The 18,270-nt window shown below is 54.4% G+C and overlaps 1 protein-coding gene across 1 annotated transcript in view; it reads right to left on the bottom strand.

Moving 5' to 3' along the window:
* Nucleotides 1-18,270, bottom strand: part of CMIP (c-Maf inducing protein) — a 237,850-nt gene that overhangs the window by 79,730 nt on the left and 139,850 nt on the right. The window contains exon 2 of the mRNA XM_060083738.1: nt 8,818-8,943. Within this exon, the coding sequence (XP_059939721.1) occupies nt 8,818-8,943 (126 nt within the window). The remainder of the gene's footprint in view (nt 1-8,817; nt 8,944-18,270) is intronic.

Below are 18,270 nucleotides of genomic sequence, written 5' to 3'. Positions count from 1 at the left end.
CAGGGATGCAGGCGGGCTCTAGAAGCTGGAAATGGCAAGGAAATGGATTCTCCCCTAGAGTTTCAGAAGGAACCAGCCCTGTGCATACCTTGATTTTAGCCCAGCGGGACCCATGTTGGATTTGGTCCTTCAGAATGGTCAGATAACAAATTTGTGTTGTTTTTGCGGTCAGTGTGTGGTACTTTGCCATGGTGGCAGTAGGAAATGAATACAGGGATGCAGCATTGGCCAGGTTGGTTTAGTGCTGACATGGGTCACTGCATTGGTTCTGAGGGTCCGCAGGGGCCCAGACAGGGCCCACAAGGTGTCACTGGCTGCACTGAAAGACCAAGTGAAGACAAAAAGGAAGAGAGAGGAGACAGCAGAGGAGAGGGAAGTGGAGAAGGAACGGGGGAAGGAGACCCATGTTCTCCCTCTTCTGCGCCCACTGGCCAACCCACCATGCTGCCCTGCCAACACGAGTGACCCGTGTGTGACCCTTGTGTGACCATCACTGTATCCCCAGGGCCTGGGGCATGAGGTGCCCAAGAGAGACCTGCTGAAGGAATGAACAAATGAATGAACGAGAGGCCTGTAAACTCCCTGAGGGCAGGGTCTCATTTCCAAATCCCTCACTCTGATTAGCATGGCCAGTGGTACCATCAGGGCTGGTTGCACAAGAACGAATGAACACAAACAATGCAAGAAACAGGAGGGCAATGGTAGTAAGTGGTGGATGGTGACTCCTTTCTCTGCCTTGGCAATCCAATCCAACACAGACCAGTCTTCCCCACAACCAGGCCCAGCCCTTCCCATTCTGGGGCCTCTCCAGTGTGAGTCCCTGTTAAAGATCTTTTTTTTTTTTTTTTTTTTTTTGGCCATGCCACGTGGTTTGTGGGATCTCAGTTCCCCGACCAGGGATTGAACTCGGGCCATGGCAGTGAAAGCCCAGAACCCTAACCTAGGCCTAGGCCAGCAGGGGACTAAAGATCTTTAAATGGGCCTCCTGGCCCCTCCCTTGGCCATGTGTGAGCAGGTGATCTGACTGGGCAATCAGAAACTCCTGCTGGGACTTCGGGTCTCGAGGAAGTGGTGTCAAGATGGCGGGTGGGGGGGTGACCATTCCTTATGAAGCAAGGGCTGCGTCTTCCTTTAAAGATGGTTACTGGGCTGGGACACGGCGCCCCCACCAGCCTCGGCTCCAGGCTACTTTCTAAGCCTGCTCTCCAGGACCCCGCCAGTCCTTCTAGTATATTTCCCTTCCTGCTTGCGACAGCCTGAGTCCATCTCTGCTGCTTGCGTCTTAGAGTCCTGACGGATCCCCACGGCCCCGCCGGATCCGTTTTTCCCTGCAGCTGTGTCTCCAGAAGGAGCCAGCCAGCTCCCAGAGACACAGCTTCTCCCAGTTACACTGTGAGCCCTCCTGGCACCACCAGGTCCCAGGGCTCACACACCAGATGGTTCTGGCCCTACCCAGAGCTCAGTCAATGTGCCCAGCTCACTGCTGAGCAGGGACGGCTCCAGAGATTTCCTCTCCTGCCCCGTGTCCGGTCCAGCCTTGTCCTGGTCTCACTTGGGTCTGTGTGCCCCGCCTTTCACAGCTGTCTCGCTGTCTGTGGGGGAGGAGGATTTCTTCAGGGACATCAACCACCATCTCACCTGCCCTTTGTCATCTCCCCTCTCAGCCTAACCTTTCAGGCAGGACAACCTGAGTTTTCCAAGTCTTTGCTCATGTGGGAGAGTGCGTGCAAACTCCCATCTCACAGATGAGGAAATCGAGTCTCAGAGCAGGTGGAGGGCCCTGCGGCCCAAGCAGGAGTCCGACCCGGCCCTGCCCTGACCACACCATCGCCCCCATGCCCACCGTTCTTCGAAGGCACTCGCCCACTTTTCTCTACTTTTGAAACCCCTTGCCCTTCCCGAGGCCCTGGCCAGGCGCACCCTCCCTCCCCTGCTTCCCAGCCCTTAGAGCCCTCACCCTCCCCACGCCCCCTGCCGGTTATCTGTCCCGCCCACAGGATTAGGAAAGGAGGCAGGATCCAGTGGGATTAACTGCAGCCTGCGCAGTGAGCCTGGTGTTAAAAAGTCCGCGGAGTGAATTAATTTCAGGCGAGGCAAAGCACAAGAAGCCTTGTGACGCCACCCAGCTTCCCGAGCCGCCTTCCCTGGGAGGTAGAGACACCCCATGTCTCCCGTCCACCCGCGGGCTCATCCCTTCCAACTCCACTGGGAGGGGAGGCGGCCACAGTCCCCTCTTCCGCTGCAGGATCGCTGCACTTTGGAGGAAGACAGAGGCCTTGGCCGTGTTCGTCCACTGTAACAAATGGCTCTTTGATTCAGAGGCTCAAAGGGATTTCAAGGATCACCCAGACCAGGGCTACTCAGTCTTTTGGGGGTTTATGGGAACCTGAAACCCTTTGAGAGCCTGAAAGAAGCTGTGGACTCACACCCAAGTAACGTACACATGTGTACAACCCACCCCCCCACACACACAACTGTGCAAGCAGTTTCAGAACACACCACGGACCAAAGGGTAAGGACCCGACTCTGACCCAAACTTTTCCTCTCCAGCCTTGTTTCTGATGAGGAAACCAAGACCCAGACTTGCTGTGGCCTCATCTGTGTCTTCCCCCAACGTCTCCAGCTCTCCTTCGGGCACGCGGTAGGAATGCACAGCCATGGGACTTGTGTCACTTCCGGTGGAAGCCTTGACGAGCCAGCGCACCACTGAGTAGGTCCCTTCCCCCTGCCCTGATGACCAGAAAGACTGCAGGTGGAGCGTGCTCCCAGCAGACCCATGATGGACATGCAGCATGAGTGAGAAATAATCCTTTGCTGTTTGAAGCCACTTAGAATTCGGGGCTGCTTGTCACTGCAGCATAACTTAGCACAACCTGGCTTGCCTTGTTTTAGTCTGGCTTTCACACGGTGTGTACAACCCACGAGGAATGCTCTCCCTTCACCCCCTCCCTCAACGCCTGCTGAGCTGTTTACCTTTCGTGTCTCACCTGAAATGTCAATTCTCTGGAATGCCTGTCTGAGTGGTGGTTCCCCCTCGCCACCCTTGACCACATCAGGTGATGACGCCTCACTGAACAGATCACACTGCCCTGTAATCGCCTGTCTCGTTCTTCTTTCTTTCCAGCCTGTGGGCCCTGTGAGGTCGGGGACCATGTCTGACTTATTCAACACTGTGTCCATAAAACTCAGATAAATGTTTGTTAAGTGAAAGTTTGGCTGACTTGTTGAATGAATGAATGATTGGATGGATACATGGATAAATGGATAGGTGGATGGACAGGTGGGTGAACAGACTGATGGATAAATGGATGGGTAGGTGAATAGATGGCTGGCTGGCTGAAGCATCAGAATACCCATTCTGTTCACTGAAGAACATTTCATGTGCAGTAAACTTCAAAAGACCTGTCCAGCCTTGATACCCTCTCTTCCCCATGTCATAGTTGACTAGGGTTCTAGAAATCATCACGGCAGTCTTTTCCTGAACACCTACTGTGCACCAGGCATAGTGTTTAAGGATTTTACACGTTAATACCGCTGATCCTCACAGCACCCAAGGAGACAGGTATCATGGGTCCGGTTTCCAGATAAATTGCAGGCCCAGAGAGGTTATCCTGCTGCCCAAGTTTACAAAGGTAGAGAGAGCATGGTAGAGCTGGGCTGGGCCTCTGGTTGGCTGTGGAGCCCACAGCCTACTCTCTCTGGGCTCCCCGGAATTGGGCTGGGGGATCCGAAAGTACCGTGCTGATGAACAGGAAGGCTCCAGTCACCAGGAGGCCCCACACCGCAAACAAGAGGGTGGCCAGAAGTTTCCTCCAGAAGAGGGGGGGCGACCTGTGGTGTGGCCACTGCATCCTCACAGCTGTGTCCCCTCTTGATGACGGAACCAGAGAGGATGCGACATCCCACAGGGGATGGGTTCTCCTGCTCCTTCCTTTGGCTTGTCTAGTTTTGAAGAAGGATAGAGGCTGCTGAGGGACGTCCGGAATCCCAGCACAGGCATCTCTAAGTGCCTTCCAGGGGAATGGAGAGCGGACTGGGCTGTGCCCGACCTGGGGAACAGAGTGAGTTTCTGCCGAGTCACCACACTGACGTGGGAAGGGGCTGAGCCTGGATGACCCGGCCCCACGGGACACAGGGCCCAGGTCCGAGTCCTGAGGGTCACTCAGCGGAGCCTGGATCCAAGCCTGGGAAAGACCCCTGGAAGCAGGCAGGCCTGCTCGGGCAGGCGCCGACCTCTCCTAGTGATAAATCTTTCGAATACCGAAAGGGCCTCGTTCCAGGCAAATTCTGCCTAATTTCCTCTTCGAAAGTTGCCAAGTTCTCCCTCATTGTTGTATTGTCTCGAGAGGTGAGAAAAACAGCCAAGGGTGCACCGTGGGTGGGTGAGCGTTCCCAGGTTCGCCTTCCCCGGCCCAACTTCTTAGGGAAAAAACAGCACGTGCTTTTCAGGCCGGAAAGGTCTTTCTCTCTGGCTTCCAGTAAGAAGGGCACCCGCCCTGTCCCTGCCCCTGCTGCCAGCGTTTGGGATCAACAGTTGCCTGGCCTCCTGAGGGGCTTTCGGGAATGTCAGTGAGAAGTGCGGGTCTTGGAAACCGTTCCAGAAAGCAGCAGCAGCAGCAGCTCGCGGGAAAGGTGGGGGCGGGCAGGTCCCCTTGCTCTTGTCCCGCCCAAAAGCTTGTTTTTCGAACAGTGGCCTCTGTCCGCTTCTCATCAATGGGTGGAAACCCATCTGGGAGGCAGAACTCCCCGGAAGATGATCTGCCGCCACCCGGTTCTTTAATCCCCGCTCCCCGACCCCGCAGGCCTGCGACGAGCACCCCGCAGGATGCTTTCACGGCACTGTTTATGGAGATACTCCTCAGGGTGAAATGCCAGCCGAAAGGGCATTAAGGGAAGAAGGAAGATAAACAGGTCCTTTCTGCACCCGGGGAATCTAATAACATGGCATTAGGGAGCTCACGCTGAAATACCACAAAGCATCCAGAAACACACCGACTGGACCCAGGCTGGAAGAAGGCTGGCGCCTTTGCCTGGTGACTCGACCTGCTGGCATGTTGCTCGGTGTCTCTGAGCAGAGTGGGGGAGGCATGTCCGCCTGAGAGCGTTTCTTAACCTTCCTTGAACTCAGATGGGTTAGTTCCCAGGGGTCTGAGTGAGGTACCGAGTCAAATTCTCATAAAGCAGCTGTGTAAGGACGTTGTGGGTAGAGGGGCAAGGGAGAGGGGAGGGAGGGAGGGAGGGAGGGAGCGTTAAGTCCAGACCCACAGAGAGAAGGGCTCAGGTGGAGAGAGAGGCCTGGAGAAAGACACCAGAGGAAAAGAAACTGCCAGAGAAGCAGAGAGTGAGGTATATCAAGAGATAGAGACGGGGAGGGGAGGGGAGAGATGGAGAAAGACGTGTCAAAGAGAGACAGAGGGAAACAGACATACATGGATATGGAGAACCTGAACGAGACAGAGAGACCGAGCACGCTAGGGCAAGGACCCCTGTGACCCCCAGACATCACCCCTACATAGAGAACAGCTGTGTCACACGCAGCAGGATGGAACCCTACTCAGGGACGCAGGAATGCTGGAATCCTATGGATCCCCCCCTGCATTCTGAGGCTATTTCCCATGGCGGGAGCGGTGCACGGAGCACGGGGTCAAAATGAAAAGTTCTGGGGTCATATCCTTTGTGTGATGATGGAAACGTTCTCCATCTGCACAACAGCAGCCATGGGCCACACGTGGGTCCTGAGCACTCGGAACATGGCTAGGGGCCTGAGAAACTGCCTTCTTGCTTTATGAACTTAAATTTAAGTGCAAACAACGCTGTGTGGCCAGTGGCTGATGTAGGGACAGCGCGGTTCACGGCACCTTCACCCTCTGCTGACCAGGAGCACCCAGATGAGGTGTGGCCTTGCCCCCCGAGCACACCTGGCTGCTTCGCGGTCCTCCCCCTCCCGCCCCCCCCCCCGGAGCAGGGAAGGCTGCTCCGACACGCCACTGCTCTGGCTCCTGTCACGGGACTCGGGACCAAGCCAAAGCAGAGGATCCCACCGACCGTCCCAAGAGCATGGGAGGGACGCCCTGCCTCCACCTCCGGGCACCACCCTGCCACAGGACCCCTACCCCGGGCTGCCCCATAACTATACGGACCCCCCAGGCTGGAGCCCATCTCCAAGATGACTCGAACCCGCTTACATAACAAGACGGCCACACGCCACCCATGAATCACAGGAGGGAGAGGAGGAGGGTGACGACAAGAAGGAAGGAAGGTAGAAGCGAAGGAAATGACAGCGAGGGAGAGACCGAGGAGGCAGGGGCAGGGCTGCACCCACCTGGGCCTCCCCGGGGGACGGGCGGGCGGAGGCTGCGTGCGCTTCCCGCCCTGGCTCCCGCAGGCCCCCCTCCTCCTCCAGCCTCCAGCTCCCGGGCTGTGACGGCTGCACTGTCCACTGGAGCAGGGGGCCGGCAAGACGGGGGTGCGGAGCAGCCGCAGGCCCGCCCGCCCACCGTTAACACGTCAGGGGGAGCTCTGACGTGAGGCCACCACGGGACACAGCCCCAGCCGGGCGAGTCATCACAGCCGGACCACGGCCACCGCAGGGATTAAAGGGACATTCTGGCGCTGCCCGGTGACCTGCATCCTCCAAGCCGCACTGCCCCCTGTCCCCGGGGCAAGTGATGCTCAGGTCCTCCTTGGGGGTAGGCTGCCCCTCCAGCCCCCAAAGCAATGAGGCCACCCAGCTGCCTCGACCAGGGGAGCGACCATCACACCCAGGGAGCTGGGGGCTCGGGGCCCTCCCTCCTCCAGCTGGGCTCTCTCAAGGTTTCCCTCCGTCTTGCCTGCCCGTGGCACTCACGGATCCAGCACCCTCTGCCCTGCAAACAGACTGATCCCTCTACTGGGCCACCACCTCTTAGGAGCTTTCGGCGACTCCCTACTGCCCTCAGAATAACACTGTGGCTTCTCCACTCAGCTAACAAGACCTGTATGATCTGGCTGCGACCCAACGACTCTGGACGCATGGGCAAGGCCCTACATCCGCCTCCCCCTCTTCTCCACGGCAGCGAATGCTCCCTCCGCCACATTCATGCTTTATACCCCCTTCTCCCTCTGCCTGGAGTGTGTGGACCCCCATCCTGGCCCATTCCTACTCACCCCTCTACACCCAGATCTAATATCGCCATCCCGGGGGGAGCCTTCTTTGGTACCCCTAGGCCCAGTGAGTCACTCCCTGCAATGGGCTCCCCCAGTCCTCGGGGACAGGCCTCTCTTTCAGTTGCTACCTCTGCAGTCATTTGTTTATGGTTCTGTCTCCCCGAGGGGGCCCAGGAGCTCTTCGGGGCCGAGGGGCTGACTCACCTCCCCACCCCCAGCCCTAGCACATGCTCTGTGATTCAAACTGTAGAGAGTGAGAGATTTAAGAAGAAAACAGACAGGCAGGTGTGGCTCTGGTGTTTTCCAAGAGACATCAGGGAATGACGGGGTTTTCCTAAAGGATGTTTAGCTGTTCCACGCGGCTTCTGGGGCTCGGCATTCCTCAGAGGCCAAACTGTGTGCCTCTTGGCTCCAATGTTGTTAGACAATCCAGTGGCCACTTTTCCAACAAGTTTTAGGGGGCATCTCTTTGGGCTCAAAGCAGGTCTCCCCGGACTGACAGAGTTAGAAAACATTCCTAGAAGAAAGCCCAAGGCAGACCATCCTCCCAATGATAAGAGAGTGCATTCTCTCGGGACGAGGAGTCTCTGACTTGGGGTCCCTGTTGGAAACTGGGGTGGCACTCCCTGAAATGATACAGAACATGTCACATGCATGTACTGCAGCAGCCGTGTTATTATTTCTGCCACAATTCCTTTCTTGGTGGACCCACCTCTCCCCTCCCATGAGGTCTACACAGCTGCCAGTGTAAAGGTGGGCGTGTAACCCAGGGCAGGGCATCCCCTGGGGTGAATCGGATAATAGCACAGTGAATCAGAATCTTCCATGAGATTTTATAGAAAGATACTGAAAGGAAAATGCGTTCTCACATTTTTTAAGAATTACAAGCTCCAAGAATGTAGTTTGAGGCTGTCAGAAGTCCATCTTTCCCACCACATGGAGAGCCTCTGCCTGATAATGAACCAGCACACAGAAGCAAAGCCAGGAGATAGAGAGAGACTGAATATTAATGATAGCATTTGACCCCTGGGTCCAGCTATGCCTGAAGTCCTCTCTTAGACTTCCAGTTACTTTAATACAGTTACAGCATCAAATTCTCTTTTTGCTTCAGGTCATTTGAATAATGTTTGCATCATATCCAACCAACAGTCTTGATCAATACACACAAAATGCACCCTTTTCCAAGGAGATGGCTCTCATTTCCATCAGAGTCTCAAAAGACTGAGATCAATGAGAAGTAAGAAACCTCCTCACTTGAAGTACAGCAAAAGGTAGCATCTGTTGCTTACTTGCTTTCTACAGCCTTTTAAAGCCTGTGTCTGTGTGCCTCAGTTTCCTCATCTGTAAAATGGAGATCAGAAAACCTCAGTTTCCTCATCTGTAAAGTGAAGATCAGAAAACCTATTTTTTGGCTTTGTTAAGAGCAATAAAAACACAACATGGAAAGCTCCTAGATGGTGGCACGTATACAGTAGGAGCTCAATCTGCACGCACTCCTTCGTCTCCCACAGTGAGCCCCAATTTACACCTTTCTTGTACTTGGAGGAAAAAAACATCCTAAGTTAAACAACCTTTCCTCTTAATAGTTGGCTGTCTCCCTCCGAGGGATAAGAGGAGGGCAAGTGAGTGGGGATGGAGCAGAAAGTGCTTGTTCATGTCTATTTATCCTACCTGCAGTAGGACAGTTCCCCCAGGAATTGTAAGCTGTAAACAGTACTTCGGGGCATTCTCCCAGGACAGCAGCTGAACGTCTTCAATGGCGCTGTAGGAGACTGAGTTTTCCATGTACCCAGTTGGCTGCAACAAAAAAAGAAAAAGCAAAGACACACATTGGTTACAAGATCAGGCACAATATCTGCACTGGAAAACATCCTCACGCTAGCAACAAGCAAACTGAGAGGGTACAGACACTTGGCAACTCTGGGGACCAAAGGACTCCATCTTTCGTAGCTGGCAGCATCCAGCTGGAGGGGAGGGGCCATGGTGGACACCTGCCCATGTGTTGGGACGTGCAGACTGGGGGCACTTTGAGGACAAGGCCTGTGCATTGTTCCTCTGGACTTCTGCGGGGCCCAGCACAGCCGGAGCCTGGACCCCTCCATCCCTCACCATGTCCAAGCCACCACCCTCTCCTGCCCAGAAAGTAGTCATAGCCCACCACCCCCCCCACTGGACTCCCTGCCTCATCTCCCCCTACGGATATGCGTCCTCCACTTGGCACTCGGGGCCGTGTTCCAAGTCAGCAAACTCGATCCCTCTGCCCGCCTGCTCAGCAGCCTTCAGTGGCTCCCAGTGGTCCAACCACATATACCACAGTCCCATCCACCACCGACGGGCCCCGCAGGAATGGTCTCGCATCCTCCTCCAGCCCCACCCCCTTCGTCTCTCTCCCTTTCCGAGCACCCACACGCAGACACAGGCCTGCTGACAGCATGGCAAACTCAGGCTGCTCCTTGTCCCCAAAAGGCTGTGGTCCCCCCGACCCACCCCTGGCATCCCCTCTTCTACTCTCCAGACCCCATAACCCACCTGGTCGCGCCCCTCCCTGTGCCCTACGTGCCTACCACGCCCGTATTTTTTTTTTTTTTTGATGTGGACCATTTTTAAAGACTTTATTGAATTTGTTACAATATTGCTTCAGTTTTATGTTTTGGTTTTTTTGGCCGCGAGGCGAGGCAAGTGGGATCTTAGCTCCCTGATCAGGGATCGAACCCAAGCCCCCTGCAGTGGAAGCACGGAGCCTTAACCACCGGACCACCAGGGAAGTCTCGACCATACCCGTTTTAATTACTGTGGACCTATGCGTTATCTGTCTGCTGTCTGCCTCCTTAGCCAGGCTGCAGCTCCGTGAGGTCAGGCCAGTGTCTGTCTTGGTCCCTGCTCTCTCTCCCCAGTGCCTGGCATGTGGCAAGGGCTCCATCATTTGTGCGGAAAGGGAGAATGATAAGGGCTATCATGGGTGAACGCTGGGGTAAGGGTGGGGCAAGAGACATTCACAGCCACTCACGGCTGAGTGAGTTCCGCTGTCACGGGGAGAAGGCGCTAGGCGCCAGGGGGATGCGCTGGCCACCGGGAACCAGCAGTGTCCTTGTCACTCTGGCCCCAGGAAGCCAGGCTTCAGCAGCATCAGAGGTGAGTGCAACACAGCTGAGAAGAACAACAGCTAACATCTCCTACGCTCTGACAAAGGCGGAGCACTCCCCAAGCACATGGCAAATGCTATCTCCTTTAATCCTCACAACGGTCCCAAGAGCCATCCCCACTGCACAGATGAGGAAGCTGACGCTCAGCAGGTCATGTGACTTGCCCAAAGTCACCCAGCTGGGAAGGGGCGTGGCCAAGCTTGAACTCAGCTGCTGACTCAGGGATCTCTGCCCGGACCACTAAGCTGTGATACAAGCAATTTAAAATCTGTGGCCCAACAAGTGAATTTTACCCTGAGGATTGAGGACCTCCACGAGGTTTTTTATTTTCAATTTCTGTCTGCCAAGGCTGAGGTACGGCGGTCGTGGCGGTGGAGGAGAAAAGGTTGAGGGCTTAAACTGCCTCAAATCTCCCTGATACGATCAGTTACATGCTCAGGAAGTAAGAGTAAACTGACCAATCGGTTTGTTCATTCATTCATTCACTCGTTCATTCATCCGACAGATATTTATTGAGCACCGGTTACGTTCCAGGCCCCGTGCTGACTGCTGGGGATACAGCAGTGAACAAGACAGAAGCGCAGTGGGACTAAGAGACAACAAACAGACAAAATATCCAAATAAGTAAACGATTGGAGAGTGGCCAAGTGCTGCACCAAAAATCAAGATAGGGTGTGGTGACAGGTGGCAGAGAGCTGGAGCACCGTGGAAAGACGGTGGGGAAGCGCGTCGCAGGCCCATGGCCTGTGCAAAGGCCCAGGGGTGGGAACAAGCTGGGAGTGCTCAGGGAGGAGCAAAGGCCAAAGGGAGGGAGGGCGGGTACGAACGGTCTTGAAGAGATGGGCAGGCCATCCCTGGAGGGACCGGAAGGCCCAGTGGGATTCCGGGGATGGTTGCCCATGGGGTGGGCGTAGCATCACTGGGACTGCTGCATGGAGACAGTTGGCGGAAGCAGGGAACAGCCTAGAGGCTCCTGCACGGGTCCAGATGAGCCATGAGGCTGCGGACACCCAGGCAGGGCGGGGCTGAGGCAGCCAAGTCCATCTAGCCCCTCTCACCAGTGCATGGGCCACCCCTCGGCACCAGCCCAGGCAGCCTGTGTGTCCAACCAAGATGGCTTATCCGTGCACCCCAAAGGCAGACACGTGGGCTCCCCTTGGCCCTGCTGCCCTATTCCACATCCCCTGCGCTGGCACGTTCTCAATCTTCTGCAGTACATGACTCAGCCTCCACAGCACGTCTTGTCCTGAGAACACCAGCTATGCCAGGGGCCTGGCGGATTGGCGACTATGCTTGAGTTTCTTGCTGACTGTCTCCCTTGCTGGTGTCTCAGCACCACGAGAGCGAGGATGTTTACCTGCTCCGTTTCTTGTGCCTAATCCGCGCCTGACATTTAGGAGGTGACTGGTATTTCCTTAACAAATGAAGGAATATTTTCCTAAATAAAAAAATGTCCATCCGTGATATTACTTACAATCACACGCATAACATACTTGGAAAGAGGCTTTGGTTACTCGTTTCAAATGTTAAATTAAAAATAAATTAATAAATTTTAAAAACTCTCCTTTGGGAAGCAATGGCACCTGGGTGCCCAGATATGCTGAAGAGCTCTCCTTGGTGGCCCACAGCCATCTCTCTCCCTTTTCTAGGTCTGGCTGGGTCCCAAACCCCAGGCCACTGACCCCTTGATGCACAGAGAAGCCAGAGAACACGTACTAGGACACAGCCACTAGGGCATCTAGAAAATCTCTGGATCACACCAAACAACCGAGATACAGAAAGCCATTCCAAAAATCCCACAACGGTATAGAGCGTGACCACAGTGGGCTGGATTTGATTATCCAAACTGAGCAAATGGCCAGCCTCGTTCCCTTAGAATTGCACCTTGGGCACATAAGCAGAAAGCCTGGAGGCTTCTATTTCCCACCACAGCCTCCTGGAGACGAAGACACGGCAAGGCCCTGTGCCGCCCAGTGCCCACCAAGCCCGTGGGAACACCTTCCAGATGACCACGGCATGTGGGACGTAACATGATGGAGGGCCAGCTAACCACCTGTGCCTGCCTTTTTCACGACCCCGCTGTAGCTGTCTCAAGGTGGCCTTGACTAGAAGTTTCAGGGCATTTTGGGGAAATGGGTATAAATAAATACATACTGTCTTTTAAAAGCAGATGCATTGCTGTTTGAAGCAGTACTGGCTAAAAGCAAAATTTGGAGAATCAATGAGACCTGTGTTTGAGCCACTTACTGTGTGTCTTTACGTAAGTTACTGCACCTCTCTGAGCCCATTTCCTCCAATGGTAAAAATGAGGATTTAAGAGAGTATTAGGAGCCTTAAAGGGAATCCAATTTGTTAAGGGCTTAGCACAGCATCTGGAACATACTGAAAAACTCAATAAAATGAACTATTGTGAGAAACACTAACCTTTCTGTCTCTGGGATCTTCCTCCCCTAAAGCCATAATTCTCGTCTAACCATGAGAAAAACATCAGACAAATCCCAGTTGAGGGACAGTCCTCAAAATACCTGACCAGTACTCATCAAAAACAAGGAAAGTCTGAGCATCTGTCCCCGCCAAGTCTACGGAGACCTGATGACTAAATGTACTGTGAGTCCATGTGAGATCCTGGGACAGAAAAAGGACATTAGGGGAAAACTAAGGAAATCAAATATAGTGTGGACTTCAATAAGAGCATATCCATATGGGTTCATTCGCTGTGACAGATGTCTCATGCTAGTGTAAGATATTAACAATTGGGAAAAGGGGATGTGGGGTACATGGGAACTCTCTGTACTGTCTTTGCAACTTTTCTTTGCACCTCAAACTGTTCTGACATAAAATGCTTATTAAGAAAAATTAACTTGCTGCTACCGCTATAGTTGATCCTGTTGTCATCATGGATAGAGCCTGGAGGGGGCGCCCCTGAGGCTTGCAAGGGTAACAGGGCAGATCGGGATTGGAAGCCCCCCACCCCCCGACGCTGCTCTTTGGATGCAGGTGTGAGCTAATGCTGACCAAGGACCTCCTTCATCCTGGGTACTTTCACACTCTTGGGATGATTTTACAGATAACTGATAATTCTCTGGTAATCTGAAAATGATGATCAGAGCTACATCGGAGGAGATTCCTGCATGGGTTAAAGGCTGAGTTAGATAAAAAGGAAAAATTAAATTCTCTACTTGAGGGAAGCTAGGAAATCCAGCTCTAAGAGGTGCATTTAAGAGAACATTAAGCAGATTAAAAGTTATTTCTACATGTAAAAGCAGTGCGAGACGTACTGTATGATTCCGTTTGTATGACATTCTGGAATTAGCAAGAACTACAGGGGCTGAAATCAGACCAGCGGTTGCCAGTAGATGGGGGAGGGGACTGGTTACTGAGGGGCCTGGAGGAGGGGCGTGGAGGATCTTTTTGGGGTGATGGAAATATTCTGTCCCGACTGTGGTGGTGGTTACTTGATTGTACACATTTGTCAAAATCCACAGATCTGCACACTAAAAGGGTGAATTTTACTGAATGTAAATTACAACTCAAACCTAAGAAAGGCAATGCATGAATGTTCAAGATGATTTGGAAGACGATAAATAGAATGAAATCTTTCAGATCAAATCATTATCAAGGCCTCTCATGAGCGCTTTGGTATACTGCCTTCCTGATTATTTTTTATAAGTAATTTTTTTTACAGGTACATATAATTCTGTAACTCGCCTTATTTCACATGTTACAGCATATGCCCATTCCATATTCTGAACCCATTCTGAACATGCCCATCCCATCTTCAGAACAACCATTTTAGTGCCTATTAAATATTCGACCCCCGTTTGTCTCATCACCACTCCCACCCCCTCCCCTAGACAGTGTGGTGGTTTCACTTTATGCTACTATAAACAACTCCACAATGAACATCCTTGTGAAACATGTTTTTCTACCCCATGTTTAGGATTATTTCCTTAGGCCGGATTCCCAGAAATGGAATTACTGGGACAAAGGGTAAGAGCATATTTTATGTTGTTGCCAAATTGCTCTCATTAAAGAGAAATTAAAGAGAACTGGGGAGTCCTGGCTAAGCCTGGGGGGCTTTGCCCTGGGCCATCAGCTTGGCTGGGTCCTGCTGGACGCTGCTCTGACCCGTGTTTGAGTTCAGAGCAACCGCCTGCCCGATGAGGGCCTGCGATGTAACTGCACGGCATGGGTGCCGGTGTTTCAGAAGTTTGCAAGCAGGGTCCTTCTGCAAGGGGGAGTCCTTCTGCGGTGGGGGGGTTCCTTCTGCAGGAGGGGGGTCCTTCTGCAGGGGGGTCCTTCTGCAAGGGGGAGTCCTTCTGCGGTGGGGGGGTTCCTTCTGCAGGAGGGGGGTCCTTCTGCAGGGGGAGTCCTTCTGCAAGGGGGAGTCCTTCTGCGGTGGGGGGGTTCCTTCTGCAGGGGGGTCCTTCTGCAGGGGGAGTCCTTCTGCGGTGGGGGGGTTCCTTCTGCAGGGGGGTCCTTCTGCAGGGGGGTCCTTCTGCAAGGGGGAGTCCTTCTGCGGTGGGGGGGTTCCTTCTGCAGGAGGGAGGTCCTTCTGCAGGGGGGTCCTTTTGCAAGGGGGAGTCCTTCTGCAGGGGGGCTTCCTTCTGCAGGAGGGGGGTCCTTCTGCAGGGGGTCCTTTTGCAAGGGGGAGTCCTTCTGCGGTGGGGGGGTTCCTTCTGCAGGAGGGAGGTCCTTCTGCAGGGGGGTCTTTTTGCAAGGGGGAGTCCTTCTGCGGTGGGGGGGTTCCTTCTGCAGGACGGGGGTCCTTCTGCAGGGGGGGTCCTTTTGCAAGGGGGAGTCCTTCTGCAGGGGGGCTTCCTTCTGCAGGAGGGGGGTCCTTCTGCAGGGGGGCTTCCTTCTGCAGGGGGGGTTCCTTCTGCAGGGGGGCTTCCTTCTGCAGGAGGGTCCTTCTGCAAGCCAGGTCCTGGCTCGTGCTTTCCCACGGGAGTTGGGGAACAGGTCGGGGATGCCTTTGCCCTTTTGCTCTCAGGGACTGGTGGGGGGCCAGGGTGGGCCCTGGTGTTGCCAGACAGGGAAGAGAACACTGCCCCCCTGCTCCTGTCTCTGAGAGGAGCTTTTTCCCCTTCCAGACAACACCTGGATCTGGACTAGAGACAGCAGGGCTTGGAGGGAGCTCGTCGGGGCCCCCAGTGACCCCCAGAGGCCTTCAGGGTTGATGTTCCAAACGCTGCACCATCTCCACTTTCCCATGTGGCAGAGTTGGCAGGGAGTGGGGTGACCAAAGGCCCCCTAAAAACAGCCCCTGACCTCAGCCCCTAATGCTGGCACGATGCCACCAGCCTTCGCCTCCCCGTCTTTCTGGGGAGCCAGCTCCCTCCCGCCCAGACCTGCCTGCTGGTTTCCATGGGGATTTCTCTAAAAGTGAGTATGAATCATGAGTCTGAAGGCCCCCAAGACGAGGCTCTGGGCTGATTCAAGACACAAGTTGGGAAAGCTCCCGGCACCGTTCCTGGGGAGGGCTAGGAGGGGGAGGGGAAGCGGAGGGGGAGGGGAAGAGGGGGAGAAGGAGGAGGGGGAGGAGGGGGAGAAGGAGGAGGGGAAGAGGGGGAGAAGGAGGAGGGGGAGGAGGAGGGGGAGGAGGAGGAGGGGGAGGAGGAGGGGGAGGAGGAGGAGGGGGAGGAGGAGGGAAGGAGGGGGAGGAGGAGGAGGGGGAGGAGGGGAAGAGGGGGAGAAGGAGGAGGGGGAGGGGAGGGGGAGGGGAGGGGGAGGGGAGGAAGGAGAGGGGAAGGGGAGGAGGGAGAGGGGAGGAGGGAGAGGGGGAGGGGAGGAGGAGGAGGGGGAGGAGGAGGGGAGGAGGAGGAGGGGAAGAGGGGGAGGGGGAGGAGGGGAAGAGGGGGAGGGGGAGGAGGGGGAGGGGAGGAAGGAGAGGGGAAGGGGAGGAGGGAGAGGAGGAGTGGGAGGAGAGGAGGAGGGGGAGAAGGAGGAGGGGGAGGAGGAGGGGGAGGAGGAGGGGGAGGGGGAGGGGGAGGAGGAGGGGAGGGGGGAGGAGGGGGAGGAGGGGGAGGAGGAGGGGAACTCTTGCCCGGCCCGGGGGGCCAGGCTGGGAACAGCAGGCTGTCATGGGGGGTTGCCGCCCAGGCAGGCGGGCCACACTGGGGACTGGGGACGTTCTCTTCTCTCCGTGTGTGGACGTCGCCTGAGTCATGCAGGGGACCCACAGCGCACAGCCTGACTCCATATGGCACCACCCTTCCTCCACGAGGAAGGATTTGCCCCCAGCCCCACACACAAACCCCTGCCTCAAAGGAGAGAGATCAAATCAGAGGGCAGGGGAGCCCCCTCTGGCCCTGCCTTGGATGGCCAACAACAACAACGGCAGTAATAATAACGGTGACGCCATTACCTCGGTGGTGGTACCACAGAGACTCTTGGATCAGGGGAGTGGGCTTCAGTCCTCATCTCCCCCTGCTGCTTTTTTAAAAACTGTGGTAAAATTCATATGACATAAAATTAAACACTAACCATTTTAAAATGTACAATTCAGTGGCATTTAGTGCATTCACAATGGTGTACAACCTCCAGCGCACTTTAGCGCTGACACTTTCATCATCCCAAAGGAAAGCCCACATCCGTTAAGCAGTCACTCTCTGTCTCCCCCACCCTCAGTCCATGGTGACTGCTGGTCTGCTGTCTGTCTCTGTGGATTTGCCTGTTCTGGCCATTTCACAGCAATGGAATCATACAGTAAGTGTTGCTTTCTACTTGGCTCCTTTCACCTAAATGTTTTTGAGGTTCACCCACATTGTAGCATGTATCAGCATGCTGTTCCTTTTTTATGGCTGAATAATATTCCATTGAACGGAGAGGCCACATTTGGTTTACCCACTCATCAGCTGATGGACATTTGGGTTGTTTCCGTCTTGGTTTTTGTGAACAGCCTGTTGGATATTTTCTTCAGTGACACGGCAGGACACACGCTCTGCAAATACCACCCACGTGACTCCCCCCCGCCGACACACACACACACACACGTAGAAAGGCACGGGTGTCCCTGGGTAACATTTATCAAGCCGTTACCATGTGGCCAGCACCACGCTGAGGGCTTTATATGCTATATTATCTCATTTAACTGTACAACAACACTGGGGTCAGGGGGCTGTATTTATCTCTATTTATCTACACACTACAGAAGAAATGGAAGCACGAATCGGTGATGACATGTCACTAGTCCCTGCTTTTAAGAAACAGACCATGGATTCAGTCTCACATCCCCTCAGATGGTGACCTCCATCTCTATGCTCTGCCCAACTCCTCCAGCCAGATCCAAACTCCAGTGTGTGTACCTGAACGCACGGTGTGCAGAAAGGAGCCGGCACGGCAGGGGGGCTCAGAATCTCCCTTCCCGCTGCCACCCACCCAGCCCCTACGGCCGCCATCGGCTCAACTCGGCCTTGAGGGCAGACACACACACACTCTCATTTGGGAAAGGCATGTCAAAATATTTTGATGTTCTTTTTAATCCCACAGAGAGAAAGTTGTATAGCAAAAGCAAAGTGGCAGGTTAACAATTTGCTGCTAGGCCGGCCAGTTTGGACCCCAGTCCCCGAGCAAACCTCCTCGAATACCTTTCACACTCCCTCTCCCCTTGTTTCCATAAACCAAAGATACTGCACATAACTTAACCTTTTGCTGCCCCGGGGCTACTGTTATGACTAGCACCCACCATCCATTGGTGAGTGGTGCTACAGCCCAGCAAAGCTCTTGGTGCCACTAAGCGGGTAGAGAGCTGCCAGCTGCTACATCTACTGGCCTCAGAGTGTGAGAGAGCGTGTCTAACCTGAAGAGCCTCCAATCAGTCTCTTGATGTCAAACGGCTACTTCCTATTGTCCCCGCACCCGACCCTCAAAAGGTTTCTGCTCTACTGTTGTTGGCTGTGAAACCAGACAGCCAAGTCCGTTACAATTACATGTAAAGTAAAAGTAACTGGGCTTTGAGCAGGAAAATCTCTTACGAGAA

The sequence above is a fragment of the Mesoplodon densirostris genome, chromosome 19 (genome assembly GCF_025265405.1).
Source record: "Mesoplodon densirostris isolate mMesDen1 chromosome 19, mMesDen1 primary haplotype, whole genome shotgun sequence".
In the NCBI taxonomy this organism is placed as follows: Eukaryota; Metazoa; Chordata; class Mammalia; order Artiodactyla; family Ziphiidae; genus Mesoplodon; species Mesoplodon densirostris.
The sequence above is the reverse complement of the archived record's forward strand: the minus strand, read 5'-3'. Positions and strand labels throughout refer to the sequence as shown.